This window comes from Cardiocondyla obscurior, linkage group LG06 (assembly GCF_019399895.1).
Source record: "Cardiocondyla obscurior isolate alpha-2009 linkage group LG06, Cobs3.1, whole genome shotgun sequence".
Lineage (NCBI taxonomy): Eukaryota > Metazoa > Arthropoda > Insecta > Hymenoptera > Formicidae > Cardiocondyla > Cardiocondyla obscurior.
Window position 1 is genome coordinate 8801553 of NC_091869.1, and position 25782 is coordinate 8827334.

The following is a 25782-nucleotide window of genomic DNA, read 5'->3' on the forward strand; positions in this document are numbered from 1 at the left end:
TTGCAAACGTTCTTCCTCCACTTCTACGAATATTCTCTCTATTTTTTATTTTTTTACTTTCACGAAACGTATATTTATTATTAAAAAATTTATTTGATTGCGCGCTAGACTTAAATATAAGCGATACGGCAAGCTTATCACTGTCGTTTGCTGTTATTGTCGTTACATCAAGCAAACGGACAGTTTCGGTTCTGCGACTAGAATGTTATTTGTGACCCGACAGGCGCGAAACGATTCCCACCACTTCGCATTTTGTATGCCTTTTTTGTTTGCTACATGTGAAGTTATATAAATGGGACAATAGATAATTAAGAAATCTTTACGAGAAATTCAGCGAGCAACAGAATGAGCTTATCAAAGGAAGATATATCAGGACAACTCTTCGTGTATAAAGATCGTCTAATTTAAATTGATCAACTGAGATAACCGTTTCATTCCTGATAAATCCAACCGTTCATTGATAATCTCAGCCACGGCAACGGAGATCTTGATCGCGATATCAACCTTAGATCGGGATCGCAAACGTTTCTAAGCTTTGTTATTTGAACCGCCGCTATCTTTAACGGATTATGCAATAAATTATCTTTAATACGTGCGCGTGGCGATCGACATTCAACCGACTTTAAGCCGCGAAGGATTTTTACGGCCAGACGCAATTTTCGAAAAGTTTATTTCGCCGCTATCGTGCACCGCTGATTTAGATCACTGACAAATTGGCTGGCGAGCGTATGCCTCGTAATGATAAGAAAAGACGCCTTTCGGGCGATGGTGGCGGTGGCACTATCTGGTCCGATGGAAAGAGAACGATCGCAGCGGCGTCGTACATCGGCAAGAGCACAGTATCGTTCGATGCGCCGTCGCGCACCGTCGTCGTTTTCTCGATCGCGCGACAGCGAGATCGCGATCGAGAAACGCTCGCGCGTTATCAGCCGCGGCTTGTTTTCCACGCGGTGACGGTAAACTCAATTGTTCAGTTCGGTAAACCACGCCGCGACTCCTTTAACTTTTTTCTACGACCACTGCCAAGTAGCAAGATTCTCTAATTCGCGACATACGAGGCGTGTTAGTTAACGTAACGTAAAGAAACTAACATTGACGACAACTGTAATCAATTATCTGGATTGACATCGGTGAATTAAGAAATTTATATATTTTTTTACTTTTGTAAGGCTGCACGTAGCTTCGCTTGCGGTCAGGTTGAATTGTTTAAGCGGTTTCGTAAACGCGGTGCTATTGTAAAAGCAGTTCTCGTCTTATAAGGAAACATATCGCCGAGAGCCACGGGAAAACTCACAGCGACTTACTGTTGGATACCAAGATGAGCGCAACGAATGGTAAGACTTTCCATGATCGCTCGTTTAAGTATGATACCGAAGTGTGATTTATGAGATGAAAGATTGGTCTCGTTATCCTTGTCAAACCGTTTCGCTATATCGTACGTTCGCTTCGTTCACCAGTACACGTCCGGTTATCGGCCCCGTGCCTTGGAATCCTTAATATTACGTACAGTTGGCATTTCAGTAACATCAATTATTACTTACTAGCACTTTCACCCGTTCGTACTTTCGAATTGTACAACTTTTTATTGCCGCAATCTACACAATTCTTTCGAGTAATTTACGCATTTTGCTTAACAGCCGTTCCGAATAATCACCAAGTCTCTTATATGGATAATATTATGATAAACTTACGACTGAAGCATACCGAGGGAAATAGATGATAAACAAGTATAACGTATATGCCGTCGCATTTTCGTAATAACATTGTTAATTTTACATAATTATTCGAAATACACATTATTAATATTTTTCGTGCGTAATTTTCGGCCAAATTTTAATTAATCGCTATCTGAAGTAATTATCTGAAGCAGCACAAGTAGTAGTAATAATGGGTTGCGCTCCAAGATTTTAAAAAAGAGATACTGGCTTAAGAAAAGAAACGCGATAATTCTCTTAGCGGCAAATTATACTGTAGTCATACTTTTGCAAGGAACTGCAAAGATAAGGTAATACTTTTAAGCCGCTTACCAAGCAATAAAATTAAAATACGTGACATTATGAGGCAAACAAATTAAATCTAATTTAAACCTTATAAATAAATTTATAAAAGTCGTAAAAGAAAAAAAAACAGTTAATATGTAAATGTAAAAATAAAATTTTAAATAAAATTTCTTAGATTAAAAGCTTTTCTTTTTTATTAAGTATATAACTTATAACTCATATGATACAAAAATCGTTACAAAATTTGACTTGATAATTTTTACTATTTTAATTTTCTTTCTTAACCAACAGGCTTTAACAAAAGAAAAAAAAGTTAACTGGTCGTGCAAGATTCGTATTTGACCGGCATGTGCATGAACGTACATTAATCACGTTGTAATCTTACATAACCGGTAATTCTATTTCACATTTTAGAGTTGTTTATGGCGTAACAACGAGAAAGGAATGCATTTTTGTGAATAAGATAATTTGTTCACGACTTAACGTAATTTGAAATATGCCAACTAAGGTTGCCTTATTATGTAACGCTTTCCTAACCAGTTAAAATATTAATAATATTTATTATTTCTCATATGATTTATTTAAACGGGGCCTTTACTTAAAAATCATTAAGTTTAACTGTTTGAAATTTAGCCAAGTTAAAACGAAGCAATAGATTTTGCCAGCAGCTTTGTCCTCGACCTTTGCGTCGTTTAGAGATGCGAAGGCATAGACAAAATTAATATTGCTCAATTGCTAACGATGTCTCATTCGGTATTTCGATTCGGCAAACTTGTAATTCTTCTTAACGGTTTAATTAAAAAGACGCGCTAATCGTTATCGTTTTATAAAAGTGTATTCGCCTTGAAAAATTCCTTTCTACGACGAAAATTGTCTTTGTCTTTCACTTTCGCTTGTTTTGTAATCTATTGTACTCCGCGATAAAGTTCATCCTTTCTTCTTATTTTGTTTAATCATAATTTAATCGCCTGTTTATCAAAAACGTTAAACGCCACGATAATAATTAGCGCGAAAGAGTTATTACGCGGACAAGAGCGATCCTAGTTGCAGATAAGTAGTAAAATGCCGAGAGATAAATTTACTCTGAGAAAAACCCGCATTGTGTTCTCCGTAAATAAGCGACGTGTTCACGAATAAAAATATTTTTCGGTGAACGTTGACAATTTTTTAGCTTCGTTATATAATTAAAAAATAATTTATTCAAACGCTATTTTAAAAATAAAAAACTAATAAAGAAAGAAAAAAAAAGATGAAAATATAATTAATTATAATATTACCAAATGGGATTTAAAATGTAAAGGGCATTTAAATCAGAATTTTATGATATTTACGTTGCCAAATGCTTTTTAAATAACAGCCACTCCGAAATGCCATGGACGCGCGCGCGGCTCGATTAAAGAATGGACAGATTTTTAAATACTCAAGATTAAAAGCACGTGCTGTTGGAGTCGACGGGGAGTTAGCTGAAATAAGGTATAGACCACGAGGGTCTGGTCGTTCGATATTCTAACGATGGGATCTCGTAGGATAAGAGGGAGCGAGAGGGAGACAACGGGCTGAACGAGGAGGCAAGGTCTGAATCGTGGAAGACAGCTGGTACGCTCGGCCAGCACACGTCCGTCACGACATAGAAATATATGAAGATAATATCCACCTGCCGAAAAATCGAACGACGGCGGGAAAATAGCGTAACGACTGAAATCACAAGTGTAATTAACGAGAACGACGGACGAGGAAACTCGGTCGCGCCGGCGCTAGCGAAAAAATGAGTCATGGTCGGCATCGACGATGACTGTCGACGTTCGTCATCATTATAAGTTTAGCAGCTGATGGTAGGGGTACCTCAGGTACGGATGCACGCGAGTAAAAACCAAAGGAAACGCAACGAGCGCTCTACCTGATGATTTTCCAGGCATCTTTTCTTCAATGAAGCGGAGATAATGATTTAAGCGAGGGACAACAATTCTAAAGAAAATAATTCACGTAATAGCGTGTGTTATTCCGTTGCTGTCGTATTTTAAAATCTTATCTTCAGACAGCAGAAAAGATATACCAATTTTAGATTTCGTTATTAAAATGACTCTTGATTTATCGCGAAAAGCGGACGAGACGACAGACGGCCTTGTTGAAATGGAAAATATGATTTCGAACGATTTACCAAACCTTTTCAAGCGATATAAAAATTGCGATGTACCTGCGGAGATAGAGGCCAAATATTTTAAACCCGGCGATCGATATTCGAGCGATAACGAGTACGGACGAACGTCGTTGATAACGCAACGCGTCTGTGGGACTAATCCGCTGCAACTGATTTTAACTACAGCTTTATTAATTCGTCTATGGAGTCAAAGTCGATGCGACGAGCGCGAATGCTAGATAAAACTTATCTAGTGTTTGCCTCCGTAAACCATGATTGATCGCGTTTCTCGTGATGCGCGGAACCGAAGGCGCCGCGTAGCCAGTCTATCCCGGAGCATTGAACCCGGAGTCAACCCGAGGCTCCGCGGCTGAACAAAGCGCCCCATTTAGACACGTTCCTGTAGCCGAGTTTACCGCGACTCAGGGCGCAAGTCTTCCTCTCGGTCGGTCTCTGTGCCAAGCAATTTTATTCGATTCGTTCACGTTCAGAGATTGGCCGCGAACCGGAGCAGATAAAACCCCGGCAACCCAGCCGCGCCGTCACAGCCGCGTGTTACGCAGTGTTCCTCGCGATGAGAGCGAGCTCCTTCTGGTGAAGTCTACGTTCTACGTTCGGTTCGGCGTGTCGACGACGGTGATCAGGGGGAGTCACGAGGAGTTGCCGCGCAGCCCAGCCAGTCCCGGTCGGAGTCGGCGATTTCGGAGCTGAACTCTGAAACGACGGCGCCGCGCCGCCATTTTAGCGCGAGCACGTTTTCGCAAATTGCCTCGCGTTTCCACGCGGCACGTCGGAAAGAGATATCCCAGGGTCCAGGACGGATAACAGCACGTCTGTCGGGTGCAGCGTTCAACTGTGGTAACACCACGAATGAGCGCCGCGCCGAGAAAACACCCACGTGCAAAGTGATTTCCTGCAGGAGAGTGGCGTTTTCTTTTCCGTTTCCTAATTTGCAGGTGATCGTAACCGGGACGTACCATTGCGTACCAGCGGCGACACATTATACCGGCACTATGAGTAAAATGCTAGACACAAACTATCGCACCGTGTTCTCTGTACTTAGAAGTCCCGAGGAGAGTGAAGAATTTAAGCGGATCATCTGAAAAAATCGCGCACCGAAAGGGAAAAATCGTCGCCGTTCATCCGCGAGGACGATTCGTTGTTCGTAAAAAAGTGCTTAAATCTTATGGTGCTTCGTCGTTGAGAATTTTCTCCCGTTGTCTCTTCGTTTGCCATATTTTTTATTGCCGAGAATAAAACGTCATCGTCGACGTAATCAGCGATCTATTAATAAACCTGTAAAATTTCGGGGAAACTAGGAAGGCAACGAGCTCTCGCAATATCGCGCAACTTCTACCTTGTATCGATTAATTTGATCGCGAAGTGGACTCATGCTCTAAGTAAGCTCGCACATAGTGTATCCAGTAATCTTATCTACTCGGTGAAATAAAAAAAAAAGATAAAAAAAAGGAAAAAATAGGAGAAAGAAAAAACTGTAATTCTCGTATTTCTCGAGAATAAGACTTTGACGTGGTGTGCGCGTGAAGGACTTTGAGCTATCACGATCTTTCTGCCGCTGGAGACGTCCCGACGGCAACCCCGGATACTCCTATAACCCGTAATGTATTTGCGATCGCGCCAACGAGCAGCACAAGGGAGGCACGAGCACATTAGAGAGGCGACAGGAGCTGGTGTAGCGGCCGCGTGCGGTCGCGGAGATCACGGATCGTCGTCTTTGAGAGCCAAAGGAGGAACGCAAGGGAAAGCGACGAGCTGCTACTGCGACCTAACGTTAGCACCGCTACCGCAACCGCGGCCGCTACGAAGCGGCTCCGCAGATAGGGGTGCCTTCGACCTGGTGCACCTGAAACGCGGTATGAGCGAGGGTGAACGAGCGACGATCACGCCGCGAATCGGCTGGCGGAAGCTCACCGATCCCGGCGACTGACACGAATCCAGAAAACCGAAGGCAGGCCCGAAGCGATAGCACCAACTACCGCTATTCGCTCATCAGCATCCACGTAATCCTGCCGCACTTTTGACGACCGCAATCGGTCTATGCTCCTGACACGAGACGGCTGTCAGAGCCCGTAGGACGTCGCCGTCGTCGCATCTCCCGTGCCAGCTCGATGCCGGCCAGATGCCGGATAACGCGCCGTCGAGACCCGCCGCGAGGACCTTGAAGAGGGACCCCGAAATGGCGGGCAATCGGTGTCGGTAGCAGACGGGGTGAACGTTCTAAAGAGCGCGATTGTTCAAACGGCATCCGCGCCTTCTCACACCCTCGTAGCTCACCGATCATCGGCACACGCAACTCTCCCTCCGCTCCCCCCCCCCTCCCTCTCCCCCATCCATCGTCTTCGTGTTTCAAAATCCCGGCTGAATTTTTAGTCACAGTAATTAACAAAACTGTCTCACGTCGGGCGATCCGAGGTAGCCTCGAGGAGCGCCTGTATACGGACAATAAATAATTCGTTAGGTACTAAGGCTAGTTTAAAATATAATACGTACAAGTGAAGACAGCGGGCAACAAAGGAAAAAAGAAAAAAAAAAAAGAAAAAGAATTCTTTAACCATTACTGATTTTCTTTGGGCTTATGTTCGGAACGGGATAACAAAGGAAGATAAAGAAAAGAAAAGAAAAAAAATTAGAAAACGGATACCGTATCGAAAGTGAAATATTTAAAAAGAAAGAATCTTACATAAAGGGGGGGAAAAGAAAAATTTCGTTTGCACGAGAATTTTAGTCAGATTTCCTCGAGTCGCCTTTCGGTTAAGGTGTATCTTCTCAGTCGCGAGCATGCCGCCTACGCCGAACAAGCTGAATTTGAGCTTCACCAGAAATGCTTACACCGTTTTCGGTAGTCGAAGCGCAACTACCGCGAACGAGCATCAGCGCGAGCAAAAGACGGAGCTGCTGGAGGGTAAGAGACAAGGAAATAATTACCGATCGTACCTTTCGAACACTTATCGCGTTCCCCGTTTACCGGCAAATTCGCCTCGCGGTCCCCGATGCTACGCGACGTTAAATAAGCGCGTTGTTTCATTCTACCTCGCTACTTTATCGCGATTATCCTCGACGATGAGCGCACAATTTCCATTCTCTCTTGTTCCCCTCGTCATTTGACGAGATCGAAGTTATAAAAGCCACCGGCGGCATCGTTTGTCGTCAGAAGCCCGCCGCGTTTTGCACGCGCTTAGCCCTACATCATTAACGGCAAACAATCATTACGAAACGTCGCGGAGAAAGCGCCGTGGTCGTACAGAAATTCGTGATTGGTGAACGAACGTTCGGGACGATCGGATATAGAATGGGACCGCGTCGTAACAACACTGACATTATTTCAGGTACCAGAGCCAACGGCCTTCTGCATTTGAAGAATGGCGTTGATTATATCAATCCCGGCGAAGAGGACCAGATGGAAATTTACGGGTACGTAGCTCATTGCGTCACATAATTGTAGGTGACTTTTCTCGGTGGTGAATCTCGCAATTTGCTTTAATCTCCGCTTTATTAACGTTACAGTTATAGGCGAAACCGCGTATGGACCGTCATTATCTGGTTCCTGATTGTTATCACCGGAGGTTTCCTGAGGCTGATATTTCACTGGGTGCCCCATTTCATGCTCCTGGCTACTCACATTAAATGCTCTTTGGAGGAGGCGGAAACCGTTTTGCTGATCGAAAAGTTTCAAGGGAAGCATACGAGCTATCACGTGAAAAAATTGCGGAGCCTGACCGCTCAAGAAGTTATGTTAGTGATTTCTTAAATTTATTCCGTAAACGCTCGATGTTTAAAAAAAAAAAAAAAATATTAATAATTATTATTTTAATGTTTAGTAATAAATCTTGTCAAGAGGAATCTCTAATCGATGAAACATGGGACGGCAGTATAATAAGCACCAGAGAAGAAAAAGAAACCCACCCGATGTTATCCGTGCATCTTTGCGGGGGTCAATTCAAACGTAAGCGAATCGATATACTTTATAAAATCTGTACGTTTCAAATTAGATTAATATTATAATAATTAAATTTTTTTTTTTTTTAATTTAGAGGTGCCATCCATAACCATCTTCAACTGTAAAAAATTGACTTACGTTTGGGACCAGGAAAGATCGGAATTTCTGAAATTGCGCGGCCTCGACACTGACGTTCTGATATCCACGTTACATCAAGTGCAAGGTCTCACTTTTCAAGAGCAGTACATGAGGTAGAAATCGAATCGTTTCAGCGCACTTCGGCATTATAACGCGTCAATTGTATGTAAATTAACTGGACGATTTATGTCAATAGGCGCAACGTTTATGGCAACAACGAGATCGTAATTCCCGTGAAGAGCATATTTACGTTACTCTGCCTCGAAGTGCTCAACCCATTTTACGTCTTCCAGCTATTTAGCTTTTGTCTGTGGGTCGCAGATGACTATTATTACTACGCTATGGTCATTCTCGCGATGTCAAGCGCCAGCATTGCGATGGCAGTTTTCCAGACGCGACGAGTGAGTCATTTTTTTTTTATTTCTCAAAATTATTATTTATTACGATTATTATGGCGAATTAATTTTGTCTTTCTTTTCTTTTTAGAATCAACATAATTTGCGCTCGACGGTTCATTCGTCCGACGTTGCCACGGTTATGCGAGATCGCACGACTGGGGAAACGGCGGTCGTGCCGACCGAACGCTTAGTGCCCGGCGACGTTTTAATCATTCCATCTCACGGATGCGTGATGCCATGTGACGCCGTACTGCTGACTGGCAATTGTATCCTCAACGAATCCATGCTGACAGGAGAATCTGTACCTGTTACGAAAACACCAGTTCCTTCTTCTAACGATGTGATATATAATACCAAAGAACACGCCAGGCATACGCTCTTCTGTGGTACCAGAATTATTCAGACGAGATACTACGGCAGCGAGAAGGTAATTATTATTTTTTATTTTTTCTTTTTTTTTTAATATTTTCTCTTAACGTTAAAAATTTTTTTTTAAATTGTGTTACGACGTAGGTACTGGCAGTAGTCATCAGAACAGGTTTCAATACTAGTAAAGGAGATCTCGTGCGATCCATCATGTATCCCCCGCCCGTAGATTTCAAGTTCGAGCAAGATTCATACAAATTTGTCATACTGTTAGCGTGCATAGCCAGCTTGGGCGTTATTTATACCATCGTGACGAAAATTATGAGAGGCGTTGACGGCAGCCACATCACTCTAGAAGCGCTGGATCTCATTACCATCGTAGTACCGCCAGCGCTGCCGGCAGCAATGACCGTCGGACGTCTCGTAGCGCAACGTAGATTGGAGAAAAAGAAAATATATTGCACGAGTCCAAGAACAATTAATGTGTCGGGATCAATTGACTGCATTTGCTTCGACAAGACGGGAACGTTGACGGAGGATGGCCTGGACATGTGGGGCGTGGTGAGCGTATCGGACGGGAAGTTTCAGCTGCCGGTCAAGGATATCGCTAGCCTGTCGCTATCAGAGGTTCTTATCGGTATGGTAACGTGTCACGGAATCACCATAATTGATAACCAGCTCGTGGGAGATCCGCTCGATCTGAAAATGTTCGAGTCCACCAGATGGATGCTGGAAGAGCCCGATGTATCCGACACGTCGAAGTTCTCCATGCTTTTCCCGACAATCGTCAGGCCGGCGAAAGATTCCAAGCTTCTCAAGAAACTCCCCAACGATTTAAACGGCACGCTTAGCCGACAAAATTCTATGTCTTCCGATATGATGGATGGTATATCTCTCAATAATTTGCACGACGCTACGTTCAGCGATTCTGCGACGGATCTGGGGGAACAGGGGCTGGAAGTGGGCATTGTTCGGCAGTTTCCCTTCACATCGAGTCTTCAGAGGATGAGCGTAATCACGAGGACATTGGGCGCTAATCACTACGATCTTTACTGCAAAGGCAGTCCGGAAATGATCCTCAGTCTCTCAAGAGCAGAATCCAGTAAGTTTTTTTTTTTCTTTCTTTTTTTTATTTTTATTTTTATTTTTTTTTTTTTTTTTTTTTTTTTTGAGTTGTGTAATATTTAATGCAGCTTTCTTTCGCTATCAGATTTAATTATTTTAATATTATTAACGCGAACAATAATTTTCTCTTTCTTTCTTGTAGTTCCTTCAGATTTTTCGGCCGTTCTGCAAGAATACACGTCCGAAGGATATCGAGTAATCGCCCTCGCGCACAAGTCTTTGAATCGTCTTCCGTATGCAAAAGTGCAGCGCATAAATCGCGAAGCTGCCGAGACTGATTTGACATTCTTGGCGCTTATAATTATGGAAAACCGACTGAAGCCCGAAACCTCGCCGGTAATCGCCGAATTAAATACTGCTTGCATCAAGACGGTGATGGTGACGGGCGATAACATGTTGACCGCGCTCTCGGTAGCCAGGGACTGCGATATTGTTAAACCAGATACGCCGGTAATCGCTGTTTCGGCGAACCAGCAGAATCAGCTGAAGCCGCAAATCTACTTCACGAAGAGCGATAGCCAGCCGTCGCCGGCTTCACCGAACGGTCAGCCGGATCTCAGCGAAATAACCGACTTAAACAGCGTGGTTAGTTTGGAAACCGTTGAGAGCGGCTCCTTCGGCAACACCAAGCTGGAGAACGATATCAATTATTTATCGGACGAGTAAGTGTTTTTTTTATTCTTATCGCTCCTCGCGACGGGGCGCAATTAATTAATTATTAAATTACCCCGGGATTAAAATTAATAAACGGCGCAAAACTAATATATTTTACTTTTTAATTTCAGTGTGCAATACTCGAAAAATAAATACGTCTTTGCATTGACGGGAAAGACGTGGGCATTAATAAAGCAGTATTATCCGGAGCTACTACCCAAAGTGGTTACTCGCGGTGCTATCTTCGCCAGAATGTCGCCCGATGAAAAGCAGCAATTAGTTCAAGAGTTGCAATCCTTAGGATATTACGTTGGTGAGTTTAAATATAAAAATGCATACACCTCCGAAATATCCCGAGTGGAAATTTATCTATCTAATCTGATTTTGCAGCTGGTGGTTAGGTTGCGCAGATTAAATATATTTCTTAAAAAAGTGACTAGCTTCGTACAAGAAATAAAGTTGTCATTCTAAAAAAGAAGAAACAAAATCCGTCTAGCATCGGTCGTTTCGTCACTGTTCAGCGCGGATCATGTATCTGAATAGATAGATATATACACTTTTTTCTCCGCGCACTTGTTTACTGTTGTTGTTCTGACCTTACGCAAAGCTCGCTCGACTGTCGAAATCGCCGTGCAAACCGCTTCTCGCCGTCCGCCGCCCGCGCGTCCTCCACCTTGCGAACTCGGAACGCGAAATCCGCCGGCCAGATGTCAACACACGCACGCACTAACATTACCGCGGCGGTCGTCGAGCCCTGCGATCAGATAATTTGGCAGTCGAGCGCGCGTTAGGTAGGTCAGAACACGCAGTAGAACAGTACGCGGCGAAAAACGTTCAGATATCTAGTTTTTCTAGCTCGTTATTAATTAATAATAATTATCTAGCACGCCACGAGATGAACCACGAATTGGCTGGCTAATTATTAGACAACGGTGGGAATTAATTTCCACTCAGGATAATGCATTTTTTTTTTTTTATAAGTAATGAATATATAAATACCCTTTCTTTTTTTTTCTTTTTTACAGCCATGGTGGGAGATGGTGCTAACGATTGCGGCGCGCTAAAGGCGGCTCATACGGGAATATCTTTGTCGGACACGGAATCTTCCGTTGCTTCACCCTTCACCAGCCGCGAAACCAACATCTCCTGCGTTCTTACGGTGATACGCGAGGGCCGTGCCGCGCTGGTGACCTCCTTCGGCATTTTCAAATACATGGCTGCCTACTCGCTCACTCAGTTCATCTCGGTGATGCTTCTTTACAGCATAGAGTCGAATTTGACGGATATCGAGTTTCTGTACATCGATCTCTTCATCATTTCCATATTCGCTTTCTTCTTCGGTCGCACCGAGGCCTACGAGGGTCCGTTAGTGAAAATGGCACCGCTCAACAGCCTCATTAGCACGTCGCCAATTCTAAGCCTGATCACTCAGCTTCTGATCGTCGCGACTTTCCAGTACGCGAGTCTCTGGCATCTGCGGCAGATGCCGTGGTTCGTCCCGTTCAACGCGACCGCGACCGAGGATAAAGACGACGTGGGCTGCTTGGAGAATTACACGGTCTTCATCGTGAGTTCCATGCAGTACATCATCCTGGCGCTCGCGTTCTCCAAAGGGCCGCCGTACAGAAAGAGCCTCTTCACTAACTACGGCCTACTCACTTCCTTCGTTTTCCTCAGCCTCTTCTCCATGTACCTCGCGATATGTCCCTTCGAATGGCTGGCCAATTGGTTCGAGCTTGTGCTGCCCAGCAATCTTGGATTCCGTTTCATTTTGGTTGGCTACGGGATAATAAATTTCGTGATCGCGATGCTGGTCGAGTATCTGTTCGTGGAATATCTTGTGTTCGGCAAGCTGCGCTATCGCTGGCACAACGTGGACAAATCGCGGCGGAAGTTCCTAGCTATCGAGCGCGACATGGCGCGCGACCTCAAGTGGCCGCCGATCTCCCAAGAGCCGCTGCCAGAAGCGGCCCCGAATTTGTTAATCCGCCAGAACGTCACCGAAATCAAAATCGAGAAGAGGATCACCGAACCGTGCCTGCCCGCCGACACCAGCTTCATGAACAGCTCGCCGATTTGCGCCGGCTTCAAGCACTTCGGATCCGCCCGCGAGGTCACTCTCAATCCCAGATCTCTCTTCGACGACTGTCGAAACACGGTGTCGATGCAGACGGTGCCGCGCTTCGAAGACAAGGACTCGTCGCCGAAGCAGTCCGAGGGCGTCGAGGCCACGGTGAAACGACGGCACAATTCGGAATCGGCGAACGGCATCAATCGTTACGAGAAGCCCTACATGAATCACAATACCAATCCCATTGCCACGCTACCCAGAAATCCTAACGCGACCCTTCAGCCACAAAAGCTGCGGGACTTCAAGGATGTCATGGTGCACAAGAGCGACGATCGAGTGTCGTCGACCAAAAACGTGCTCGAGTTAGATATCCTGCCGTCCTGAGATCCGAAGCACTCGAAAGATCGGTCGAGAGGTAGTTGAGTATCGTGAAATCATCTCGATAGGTAATTGAATTAATTAATTTGACACATTATTTGTATCTTCGTTTTCAATCGAAGCGTCTCGGGCGTCTGTAAAAATAATTGCGATCGATATAAGGCATAATCTGAAAGGCCTGGATCTCCGGCACGACGATTTCGCGCTTCGAATGCTTAACGATGCACTTGTAATCTCGATTTTCGATAAGCTCTCCTTCCATCCGGTATTTGTGATAGCCAGAATGCGTATTTGATATATCGATTCACGATTACGATTCGTGTTATGTAAAAAGTGAACGGCATTTGACTCAAGCTCCGCGATCAATCGAATTCTGAGTCGGTGTATTTAGTCAGTAATGGTATAGACGACTTGATTAATGTTACTTAAGATGTTTAAGAATAAACCCGATATTAGAACAGCATTAAAGCTGTTTAGTCATTACTTGCGATCTCTAGCTATTTAATTAGACTAGATTATTTTATTACGATTATTTCTTTTTTTTTTTAATTTTTTTTCTTTCTTCAAAACAACTCTTCTTTCATTTAGAAGTAATTAATATTTAATGTGTAATTGTTTCGCATATTACACATATTGCATATTTACGTATAATTTATTACATTTATTAATGTAAAATTTTTAATAATTATTTAATTTTTTTTTTATTGTAAGTCGCTTTCTAACTTAGATTTATTTATATTTCGACTCAGGCCAGGGTCCCTTTTGACCCATTTCCCCCGCATCCCCTAGTCCTCTTCCTCCCCCCCCTCGTCTTATTAGTAACCGGAAGCGGAAAAGTATTATTGTTATTTATCTCTGCAAGTGAGAAGTGTGAACTGTATATTGTACATTACACGAAGGAGAGAATCCTCTGGATAGAGCGCAGTGTACTATGTTTTAAATAGTTAATTACATTTTAAATGGAGTGTAGCTGATCCCGCGCACTTGCTGCAGGATCTTAGAATGAACTTTGAAAACAAATCTGCGTGATAATAACTTTTTCACTGCGATTCAAATAAAAAAAAAAAAAGAAATATTTAATTAAGTATTTTCTAAGCTTGGCTAAATTTAAGCTAAGTTGCAACTTAATAATTCTACGAAATATGTGCGTTATACTAATACGAAAGTTAATATTATTAACGGAAATTAACTACCTTGGCCGCTTTTCCCCGAGCACTTAATTTATTTTCCGATGCATTTCTATGTCTCCGAGTTTTGTTCGTATTTGTTCGAGCCGCATAAATGTACATAAATAATTTATTGTCCACTTATAGGCACGCATTGCATTTTATGCCAAGATTTAAGAAATAACGATCGCGGATCAATGAATACAGATAGGAATTAATTCGTTGCCGCTATCGTTAAATTCATCTCGAGAGTCATTCCATTGAAGAATTCGACTTAAATTTGAGAGATGACGTTGTGCGAAGGGCTTGATGGTTCGGAACAAAATGCATAATTAAGCGTATTGTATTAAATAATGAAATTATCTTAAACATACGACGTTATTATATAAAACTGGCTAAATCAATATCGATAAACTACGAATTATCGTCGTTTGAAGCCAACTACGTATCGTTAAATTATTGCATCAGGATAATAAAACATGTACTTACTGGATATGCGCATATATAAGATACTTAATTGCGTTGGTTTCATTCTGCAATGCTATAGTGTTCGTGTTGAAAAGTAGCAACTGTGAAATAAAATATGTTTTTAATGTAACCTGCTCATCAATTTCCTTGGGTTATTTTTGCTGTAATAAAATTAATTAAAGTCAAAAGAATAAAATATAAGTAAGGCAAGTAGTGTATTGCTGCAAAAGTGCAAGAGGAAAAATGTAAAATCAAAAACAAAATATTTATTAAGCACAAATTCATACGTATATCATACATGCTTAATTTACAATACATTCACATCGTTATAATTACAACACACTTGCGCCACCCGCTAGTGTCAATAGAAATACTTATATCGTATTATACTTATCAGGGAACGTCAATTATTTATTCGTTCGTGAAACAATATCGGTAAAAATACAAAATTATTACGCTTAAAAAAAAGAAATGGATTTCAAATTGTTTTCAATCACTGCAACATTCCCGTAAAGTATTGTAAAATGGCTTTAATTCCGTTACACGTGGCTCGGCTCTTTAAAAGTCATCTTAAATTTATCATCTCGTTAAACACTCCTTGCCCTCGCGTCAAATCGCCTTTCTGATCGTGATTACGACGTTGGAAATCCATTCTCAAAACCCGAAAGATATCCGAACGTTGTGTCATGCAAAGTTCACGGCTCGGAAGGATCCTCCTGAGAGCGATCCTTCCGCAGTCGGGGACGCGCTACGAATTTATAACGTACGTTATCCAGTCGACGGTTTTCGCCACGCGATGATAGATTCCCGGTTGACCTGGCTGGGCGCAGGAATAACCCGCGGAAACGATACCGATAAGGTACCACCGGCCAGTTTTCTCCAGCATCAATGGACCACCGCTGTCGCCCTGATAATTAAATAATTAGTATTCCCGAGGAAAAGCGCGCCGGGACAGGAGGAAGAAGAAAAAGGAAATCGCGAACCGACTCATCGTTCAAACAGTACGCACCCATGATGACGAAACCCGCTTACCTGACACGAATCCTTACCGCCGCTACGGTAACCGGCGCACATCATCTCGTCATAAATGACGACGTTAATGCCATTGGACCGATGCCATCGCTCACAGAGGCGATTATCAATCACGGGCACGTCTACAGCCTGCAGCGTCTTAGGTCGCAACCTAGAACCTAAAAAAATAAAATAGCAATATTTCAATTAATTTTCATCATTTTTAATGTAATATTAAAGTAAAGCAGAATTGAGTGTAATTGAAATTATCGTTAAACGTAAGATAACTTTTTCTTTTAAAGCAATTTTTAAAAGGCTACCTGCTTGTAAAGCACCCCACCCTGCAGCCCAACCATATTGCCCCAGAAAATCTTCGTTTTTCTCTGGCAGACATATGGGAGCTATATGAGGCATGTAATGAACCGGACGGTCCAAACGAAGCACAGCCACGTCGAATCTAATAAATGAAATAAAACACGTAAAATCGCACTCGAGAAATTAACGTTCTTTAAATAAATTATATAAAAAAAACGCGCAAGACGCACCTGTCCGCCTGCGGTGTAAATTTGAAGTAAGGATGTACTCTGATTTCCCGTACTCCAAAAGTATAAGCCGGCAAAGATTCACTCGCGGAATTAACCACGTAATCGCCGAGAGTAACTTGGACTTGTCGCGCCGACGCTCTAACGTACGAGAAATTTAATCAATTAAAATAATCGACTGAAATTAATACTCCATTTTATACTTATATTTAATATTCGATAACGTGGGCGTTAGACAAATTTATTTCTCACTCACTTTGCAACGCAGTGTCCAGCGGTGACAACGTGAAACCGATTGACCAAAGTACCGCCGCATCTGCTAGAGCCGATCCGTATGTAAGCCTATTAAGACAAGATATGGCGTTAACGACATGCTGGAAACCCGCACTGACGGGTCTCGCTTTATTATCGTGCCTGACCTGCCACGGAAAGCTGCCGAAGCCGGCGTCGTCGCCGCCGACGATCCTCCTCTGCGCGATCTGTTTCGAGACGACCGGTATGCCGCAACCTGTAAAACGCAATTGCCTGGATTCGCGTGCAATTAAAGTGTCGCCGTTATAATTAAAGCGTGGCCGGTCGGGGCCTAATTATTTGGCGTAACGTAGTTGCGCTAGAGGTTGCCAAATTTTTCCTGTTCTGAAATAGAACGGCAGGCGTGAGGTAAATTAATTCCGCAGAAGCGGCAGAGCCCTCGTAGATATTAATTAAAGTATTACTCGTGTACGCGAAGTGGCGTTAACCGCGAAAGGGAGCGACGAGTAAGGCGACTCCTGAATTATTCTGTACGCGCGAGATGTCTGGCGGTCCAAACTGTGCCGCAACCTACGATTAAGCGCAATAACGACGCTTAAACGCAGTTCCATAACGATCGACGACGTTAGACGTTGAACCGCGCGTTGTACAGTGAGACGTGCAGTAGCCGGCGAAAAAAGAAAAAAAAAGAAAAAAAAAAGGAAAAAAAGGAAAAAAAAAAAAAAACCCCATTTCTTCCCCGTTCTTCTCTTGCCGAAATTGGACTTGGAGTAATACGATGAAACTTTAATAGCTTCTTCTGTCCGATTTCAACGCCGGAGCCTGGCCTGCGTTGCGTAAGCGAGCAATTACCACGGCGATCGATTAACTCCTAGTATTACACCGGTTCACTTACTCGAATGTCGTCCAGCGGATAAAAATTATTTTCCAACAAATAGCCCTTGAATGAAAACTGCTAATAAAAATTGTAAATATATGTCCCTTTAATTATTTAATTAGTTGCAGACAAATTCATGCGCTTATTAGTGCATCGTTTTGTGTAAACTGATCCCTCCTAAGAAACGGCCGTAGTGAAAACGATTGTAGTAAAGCATATAGATTATGAGAAATAGACGGAGCAGAAAAAAATCGCTTGAGTTTCGTGAGCTAATGGCGATGCTGGGAAAAAAAGAAAAAAAAATTAACACGTTTCACTCTTTAGAAAATTAATCCGCAAACGACGACAGCTGTTATGATATCTACATTCGTCTGCTGTACTTTCTATCAATCTAAATAATTTATATTACCCCTAAAAACTGACCTACGATTTCTATCACGTACCTTTTTTTATTCATCAAATCAGCAAGATACTTATCCTTTCGAGCAGACACTTGATTTTTAATTAACAAAACCGTATTCATTCTGCGACGAAAAAGATGAAAGAAAAAAGAACCGAGATCAAGGAGACGACCATTTGTAATCGCTAATTAGGCGTTTAGGAAAATTCAGATGGATAACTGTGCAGAAAACCCAACGTTGTAATACAATATTAATAACAATAATCTCTGGGCGAACATGCACGGAAAGATGACAGCTCATGCGACTTTATTCAACATGCTTCGATTGTTTCACCGTGCATGCAAATCGAGAACGGAAAAGACTTTAAAACGCGCGTATGTCAAAGAAAAAAAAGAAAGAAAAAAAAAAGAAAGAAAAAAAAAACTATAATGTTAGAAGGAAGAAAAGATTCGAGGCGATAACTGGGAAACGAGGAAACGGCAATTTCTCAAGGCGAACGACGTGAAAAAGAAGAAGTCGGAGCACGTGCTTGGAGTACGAGGTGCGCGGGGTCGTGATATAGTCGACGAAAGACAATTTACAGGAAATTGTAAATGAGGCAAAAAGAAAAAAAAAGAAAAGAAGGAGGAGAAAAAAAAAGAAAAAAAAATTCAAGACACGGGACCAAATCTCATGCATTCGAGTGCGGTGCTAGAGTACGGACGGCATGCTTTTCGAAGGAAGGACTTACGATCGTCGCTGGCGGTCTCCGTGTACGAATCCAGCGGGAGCGGCCGAGATTGATCTCTAGGCGAATCGATCAGGTTATAATCAGTGAGAGCTTTAGGGTCTTTCCTCTGACAACACGCGTACATAATGCCGCCGCAGCTGCCGTCCAATAGGCCAGCAGTCATCCAGCACATTAGAAAAAATTCGCAGCTCCGTCCGTCCGCGCACAATGTATCGTCGCCTTTCCACAGCGGCCTTTTTTGTTGGCGCGTCTCTGCGGAAAATAGGGAAACTCTTGTTTCTCCCGGCTGTTCTAGTTACGCGATTCCTCCTGGGCGACTGTCGAGCTATTGATTGCGGGCCGCATTTCTAATTCGCCCGAAAGCGGAAAACCTCGCGAACAACCTCGCGGAAAGGCGTCGTTGCGCTTCCTATCTGAGCTTGAAATCTAATCGCGATCTACACGGCAACGTGTTGCCGAAAACAGGAACGGCTACTCTCACAATCCTTTTATATCAGTAAAAATTAAAAAAAAAATTATTACATATGTACTTAAATTATATTATCGATGGTCAATGCAATTATTAGTCAATAATAAAAAAAAAAAAAAGGAGGCGCGTCGCCGCTCATACTTCGCCGATTACTCCAAGTCTAACTTCGAAAGACAAAACAGCCGCGAATAAAAATTCACGTCTGATCTTTACTTCAATCAAACGCTATATTTTTAATTAAATTAAAATTATATATATAAATATATTTGTTTCAACAAGATCGTTATATTTTTCTGCAATTTAATTTACACGATATTTATAATTTGTATTTAAAATATTAAAAATAGTAGAATCGTATTAAAAATTAAAATATTAAAGAACAAAAAGATTAAATCAATCTTGCTGAAATTTGTCAGGATAAAATTGTTCAAGGTAAGTACGGAGCTGCGGAAAGAAAAAAAAAAAAGAAAAAAAAGAATAATAACATTATCAACTGTGTTTCTCCGGCAACGGACTTTCTATAAAAACATTTGGGCAATCGTAAAAGGACCTCGTACCAGTTCAGCGTGACAACGATCTACCGTCCGGCGGCAAAGCGCGACGTCGACGATGTCGTAACGATTTCCGCGTCTTGGACCACGACGGAAGTCGTCGACTGTAATGGAAATAAGTTTCGCGCACCATTAAGAAGTGGGACATTGCGCGACTAACCGTCCAATTTTTACGAGTTTACGCGAAAGGCCGAAGTCACCGAGGCGATCGAGCGGACCGAGCAAGCAAGCAGAAATTGCGAACTTGGACGGAATCGGAGATTTCCACAAGTAAGATCGTCACGGCCGGAATCGAGTTTCGTGATTTCCACCAGCAGATGCTCACGTACCTGTTTCCAATCTGGGATAGTCGTCCGGCGTCTGCTTCCGGAGGTCTGAAATAAAAATAAGGTGCCATTTTGAAAAAAAAAGCGGCGTAATTGCGAAACAGGAAAAGGATCCGCTTCCTGCGAAAAGAACAAGCCGTTTTGTTTGATTTAAAAACGCATAAAAAGTTCGCGCGGGATTTGTTTAAGAAACAAAGTAATTAAAATTAGAATTTAAAAAAAATTAAAATAAAATATTGCTGCAAAAATTAATTATCTTCATTTTTACAGCTTTGGGATTAAAAAAATATCTGATATTCTTATAAGTACGGGCACTCTGTAATCGTGAGTTAGTAATTGTCACAGTTTGCTGCACCGGCATTACACATCTAGCGCGTTTATATGCTCACGAGCCAGTTCACTCGATCGCACCGGAGATAAGTGTCGGTTCGTTTACAATTGAAATGCTTCGAAAGTCCCAGATAGTACATCATTTGCACGCTTCTCTAAGCACCTCGCCAATGAAGCGCCATTTGCAGAGCGAATCGAATTACAGGAATAACGGGATTACGCGAGCGCGCGAAGAAAAGGAAGAAAGTAAAAGGGAAAAGTGTTTATTATGCACTCAAAGAATAACGAACGGCACTAAACGTAGACCCGTATAAAATATCGCGGTGCGTTCAAGTAATATACGTGTTCAACACATCATTTCTAATACTGCATTTAAAACACCGAGAATGTACATTTAACGAGCATGCGACTACCCTTCAAATATTAGACATCCACGATTTATAGTTTATCATCTAATAAATTATAATAAATATAAAAGGTACAATAAAAAATGTCCCAACATTTGTAAATAAAAAGTAGGTCTCGAATATATGAAATAGACGTTAAAATATTACTAAATTATTCTATCCCGAAAAAAAATAAAAATAAAAAAAGGCCTCTTACCTCTGATGTCATCCTCGAAGTCCGGCAGCTGGTTGGATTGCTGGAAAAAGGAGGCCGCGCCATTTCCGACTGGCGGCAGAAAATCGTTGTCGCGGAATATCAGCCGCGGCGTCCGGTGGGACATCACCGGCCTATTGTAGTCGGCGACAGCCGGACTTCTCCAGAGGGACTTGTGCTGTCTCCACGAGCCTGGGAGCTGTACCTGCGGGACGAGACGCGCGGCTGGATGCGCCCCGAAATTGCGGCCGTGCGGCATAGGGCCGGCCTCGAAGAGATAAGCGGACCCAGTTGGAAACCGTACATATCGCCGTCGGCGTATCGCCAGGGCGCCGGTGCGATTGGCCTCGTCTCTTAAGACGTCGACGGTCGAGAGGTCGGAGTTCGCGAAGCGCTGCACCTCGCCCGCCATCAAGTTCGAGAAGAGACTCAGGACGACTGCAGCGAAAAGCCAGTGGTGCGGCCTCGATGCACCCATCGTTTTACTGGGATTAGAAATTGTTATTCTAGACTGAATACAACGTCGAAATAAAAAGAAATATACAGAATGCGTTATATGTGTTATTATTTATCGAAAGATTCTATGTCGTTGACGTATCAGATTTTTAAATGGACGAAGGCACGTCTGAGTGAGATTTCTAGGATTTATAGGTGCTTGCATCTTAAACATTCCGCCGCTACTTAATTCAGATTCTAGATCGAGGAATTTTCTCTTCGAGTTTCACGAGTCGTTAATCATCATCGGGCGCCATATTAGAACTGATTCCTAGCGAAAGGAAATGCGCATCGTTCGGAACTCGCGGCCAAGTGGAATCGTCGAAGATTCTGAGTCCGACATCGGGGAATACCACTCGTACCCACAATTATTGGTAGTGGTTTTGCGGTAAATCGAAGAACTTTCTTTTGGCAGGGAATCGTTCACGATCACTGCTCTCGTTTACGAAGCGATAAAAAAAGAAAAAAAAATAAAAGAAAAAAGAAGCGTCGTAGGAATTTACATTTCTGCTTAGAAAATTTAAATGACGTTCAGCGGCTATTTTTATTTCTACTCATTCGGCGTAGGAAGACTTTGTGTGAGACAACATCTTGGATACAAACGAAGCTAAATGGAAAAGAACTTCCGCGTGGCCCGTGAATTCTTCTTGGTAGGACGGGGACGAAATCCAGTTTGCGTCACGATCCTCCGTAACGAGTGAAAGTAAAGAGGTTCACCCGGAACCGAAGATCATGGCATTTATACATGAGAAAGATTCACCGAACGTGCTTAAATTCACCAACGTCTCTGTCGAAAGAAATTATCGCCCACGAGCGGCATTAGCGAGAGAAAACGATGCGTTAGTAAAGCTTCACCGAGGCTTCCTCATTCGCAACCCGTGAGTCTCCGATTTTAGCCTTACATAATTAAACCATTAACGTGCGAATCTTTTTACAAAATAAAACTACATTAATAAATAAATAAATGAATTAATTAAGCGGAGTATTTAATAAATAAGATTAAAATAAAATTTTTTATAAATTCACCGTAAATTGTCTGTAAAATCAGAAATCACTTTCTTTAAAATTTCCAAGTGTTGAATATACGAGAGTTAAATATACGAAAAAAGAAAACAATATTAAGGGGGATTATAATTGTTCGTTAAATAATCTTGGCGAACGGCCTTGCCGGGCCAATTGCGGCAGAAGAGATGAACGGTTCGATGTGTTAGTAGGTCATTGGCTCCACGTCGCGTGGATCTACCAGAAGTGAAAGTACACTTCTCGCGTGCACGACAGTGTGAAGTTCACGTTCACGTAGTGCCATCGGCTGCCCCAACGACGGAAGTTACAAATCGCCGCTCGCGTCGTTCGGCAAAGCCCTCCCCCACCTATATTTATCCCCTTTGTCCATCGAAAAACGCGAAACGCACGCGAACGCAAACGTGAATTCGTCGCGGCACGGTGATTTTCTCCGCGAAAGTGTTCGATTACTACAACGAGATCCTTTTTGCCCGGCTCCTTATAATTCCTAGCCGCGATCCTCGGCGCCGTCGTTTTTCTCGGCGAATTACAGATATAACGAAACACGATGGGGTTCTTCTTTTAGATTTCCCAGCTTCGTCAGGCGTGTCTCAATTTGTACAAAAGACAGATATGTACGTATCAAATTGTGAAATCTAGGTGTAATGTTGATCACGCAACTCCGTGCGCACACGTGCCCGCACACGTCGCGTATAATTTTTCTCTTTACACCGAGTGCTCCGACAATAATTCAGACTCGTTCCCTCGACGCCGTTGATGTCGTTATTTCATCCCGATGGTCATTAAAAATTACGGTACGATTTTTAACAGCGATTAACGGAGTCGCTAGTTTCACATCGGCGGGCCCGCTCGCGGCTCGGTCGTTTTTCAGTGAAAGCACCCACACGGATCGGGCCGCGTGTCCCTTTTCCTCTCCCGCGGTACCACGTGCAGCCCGCGTGGCGTATCGAATTCGCACGTGAATCAATATTAAGAGCATGAAGGCCTCATCACTTTCTCTCGGTATCGCGCGGCCGGTTACTTTCGCCCAAATCGAAGGATAATTGTTTTCTCGTGCGCACGTTCCGCTGCGCTAGGATCGGTTACTATTTTTTATTCGGCGCACCGCGGCGGCTATTCTAACGGCTGGCGGCAACACAATAGAGCCGGCCAAGCATCACGGGGGGGAGGGGGGAGAAAAAAGCTCTGCACGCGCCGGCGAGCCACGACGATAATGCCAGCGATAATACCACCTACGCGCGCACGCGTCCGGAATTATATAATAAAACTAAATAATATCGCCGGTCTCGCGCTGAAAAAATGAAAAGCTATTACATCGTCCGCGCGCTATTAAGCGCGTCAGTGGTACCTATTACCGGCGCGGAATTAATTTCCCGTATAATGTAACGCATAAGGGAGTTCTGGATACGTATCGAAGTTGCACGTTACGCGCGCTTTATACGCTGCCTGGTACTCTATCATTACGCGTATGTAGATCGCGTGGCCGAGATTCTCCGTAATGGTGGAAATAATGCGCAACGATAGCGCAAGGATTTTTAATTACTCGGGCGCGTTTTTCCAGGATTATTTCACCCGTCACTTAATTATCACCACTGACTTCGTCGTTCGATCAATCGCCCGAGATAACATCGGGCGTATCGCTGGCTGGCTCGGTTATTTCGTACAGGCCAAGTCAAACTGTCCGGGGTTTGCGAACGCGTCGAGTGGAAGAACTTCTTATCTACCGATCGCCCGTTTATTCCCGTAATCGCACCGGATATAACGTCGCGGCTTATGTTCTTTATTGTCTATCATCCGCCGGAGAAAAGAAAATAAAATCGGAGGCCGAAGGGTCCGACGTTAATATTCGAACTTCGTCTTCGTGTTTTAATGCGTTTCGAAAACACATCCGCGTCTTCTTTCGGAAGATAGAAACCGGTTTTTTTTTCTTTTTCTTTTTCCTTTTTTTTCTTCTCTCTCTCTCTCTCTCTCTCTCCGAAGAAATCCTGGCGTCGCAACTGCTGATTTTATTCACGGCCTTGAAAAGAGCGAGCATTTTCGCGGTCTAATTCACCGATATCTTTCGTGACGAACACTTTCCATTGTGTAACGAATCTTTTCTCGCCGACGGCTCCGTTTCTGGGCCATTTTCAGAATCACAGATGATGGATACGCAATAGACAGCCACCGATTGCTTTTCAGCGAACAATTATGTAAAAGCCGCGTTCCGCAAGACGAAAAGTCAACTGAGAAATTAATCGAAATACTTCTGTTTCCGTCGGCCGTTCGCGTTGTCGCATAGCAAGAGTTGCAACAAGATGTGCCTGCTCTCTCACGGCGGCCGAGGTATTTAAATTACGCGAGTTAAAAGCCTGCCTTCCTACGACGGCTCTTCAACGTCCACGTTTCTCTCCTGAGACCTCTATCGAATTCCATTACGTAAACGACGAAGAAGTGTTTGGGCAACGCGTGTACAACGGTACCGAAGCGTGCATCCTCAATGCGACGTCGCGAGCGTTTCGTTTTGAGAAAGAACGGAAGTACTTTCACTGCCTACGAGGATGGCAGCTTAAAAAAAAAGAAAAAAAAAACCCCCCACCTCTTAAGCCACCACATGACGCGAAATTCGTGCTTAAAATCGCGCGATCACGCGCTCTTGTGAAACCGCGTCTCTTCCTTCGACCAGCGGGACACTTCCTTCCCGCTAGAAAATTTGATAAAAATATATTCCCGCAGTCGAAGTTCTCAGGATGCGCGTTTTCTATCCGTCGCCGTGGGAACGAATTTGTATTAGTAAATTGTATTAATTGACGTAATTGTTCGACGAAGTAACAGGTGAAATCTCCGGAAGAGGCAAGCCAGTCACGCGAAATCAATTATTATAGAAGGATAATCTCAAAACCAATTTTCGATATAATTGCGAATTATCTAAAATTGATATTCTTTAATTAAAGCATTCCCCCAATTTTTTTTCTCTTTTTCTTAACGGGCCCCCGAAGTTTAGAGACCATTAGTATAACGCGATTATTAAATTTAATGTCGTATTATGTTGAAATCCAGGTTGAGAATCTGACATCGATTGCCTCCATGCATCAAAATCACCGCACGCACTGGCTTGCGCTTTTCGCTTAACACACTTTTTATACGTAAGAAACGGCTGATAGCCTCTCTTTGGAAAGATAGGTGCTCTCCACGAAGCCGATCTTGCTTTCTCCCGGCTTTTATAGTAACTGCCGTTTAATCACACATTAAGCTTAACGAAACGAAACGAAGCCGTGCATTCCGTTCTATGTGCCTTCACCCATATCGATCCTAACAATAAATCGATAAAAAAGAA

The 25782-nt window shown here is 43.1% G+C and overlaps 2 protein-coding genes across 3 annotated transcripts; one reads left to right on the top strand and one right to left on the bottom strand.

The window, feature by feature from the left end:
• Positions 1-1153: 1153 nt before the first annotated feature.
• Positions 1154-14989, top strand: Anne (anne boleyn). Of its 2 annotated transcripts, none has more exons than XM_070658449.1 (11): positions 1154-1334; positions 7485-7569; positions 7663-7890; positions 7977-8101; positions 8190-8346; positions 8430-8634; positions 8720-9058; positions 9145-10099; positions 10265-10784; positions 10908-11089; positions 11802-14989. In XM_070658449.1, the coding sequence occupies exons 1-11, from the start codon at positions 1319-1321 to the stop codon at positions 13229-13231; spliced, it is 4242 nt and encodes a 1413-aa protein (XP_070514550.1). In that variant the 5' UTR covers positions 1154-1318; the 3' UTR covers positions 13232-14989. The 2 variants fall into 2 exon arrangements, with proteins under 2 accessions (XP_070514550.1, XP_070514549.1); XM_070658448.1 differs by lacking the exon at positions 1154-1334 and adding an exon at positions 4532-7060.
• A 159-nt stretch (positions 14990-15148) lies between these two features.
• LOC139103608 (brain-specific serine protease 4) lies at positions 15149-21794 on the bottom strand. Its single transcript, XM_070658454.1, has 9 exons — positions 20952-21794; positions 20022-20066; positions 18673-18924; positions 16832-16920; positions 16669-16754; positions 16416-16553; positions 16191-16327; positions 15892-16049; positions 15149-15766 (listed from the first exon to the last, which is right to left on the bottom strand). Exons 1-9 carry the CDS (start codon positions 21424-21426, stop codon positions 15608-15610), a joined length of 1539 nt encoding a protein of 512 aa, XP_070514555.1. The 5' UTR covers positions 21427-21794; the 3' UTR covers positions 15149-15607.
• Between the last annotated feature and the right edge of the window lie 3988 nt (positions 21795-25782).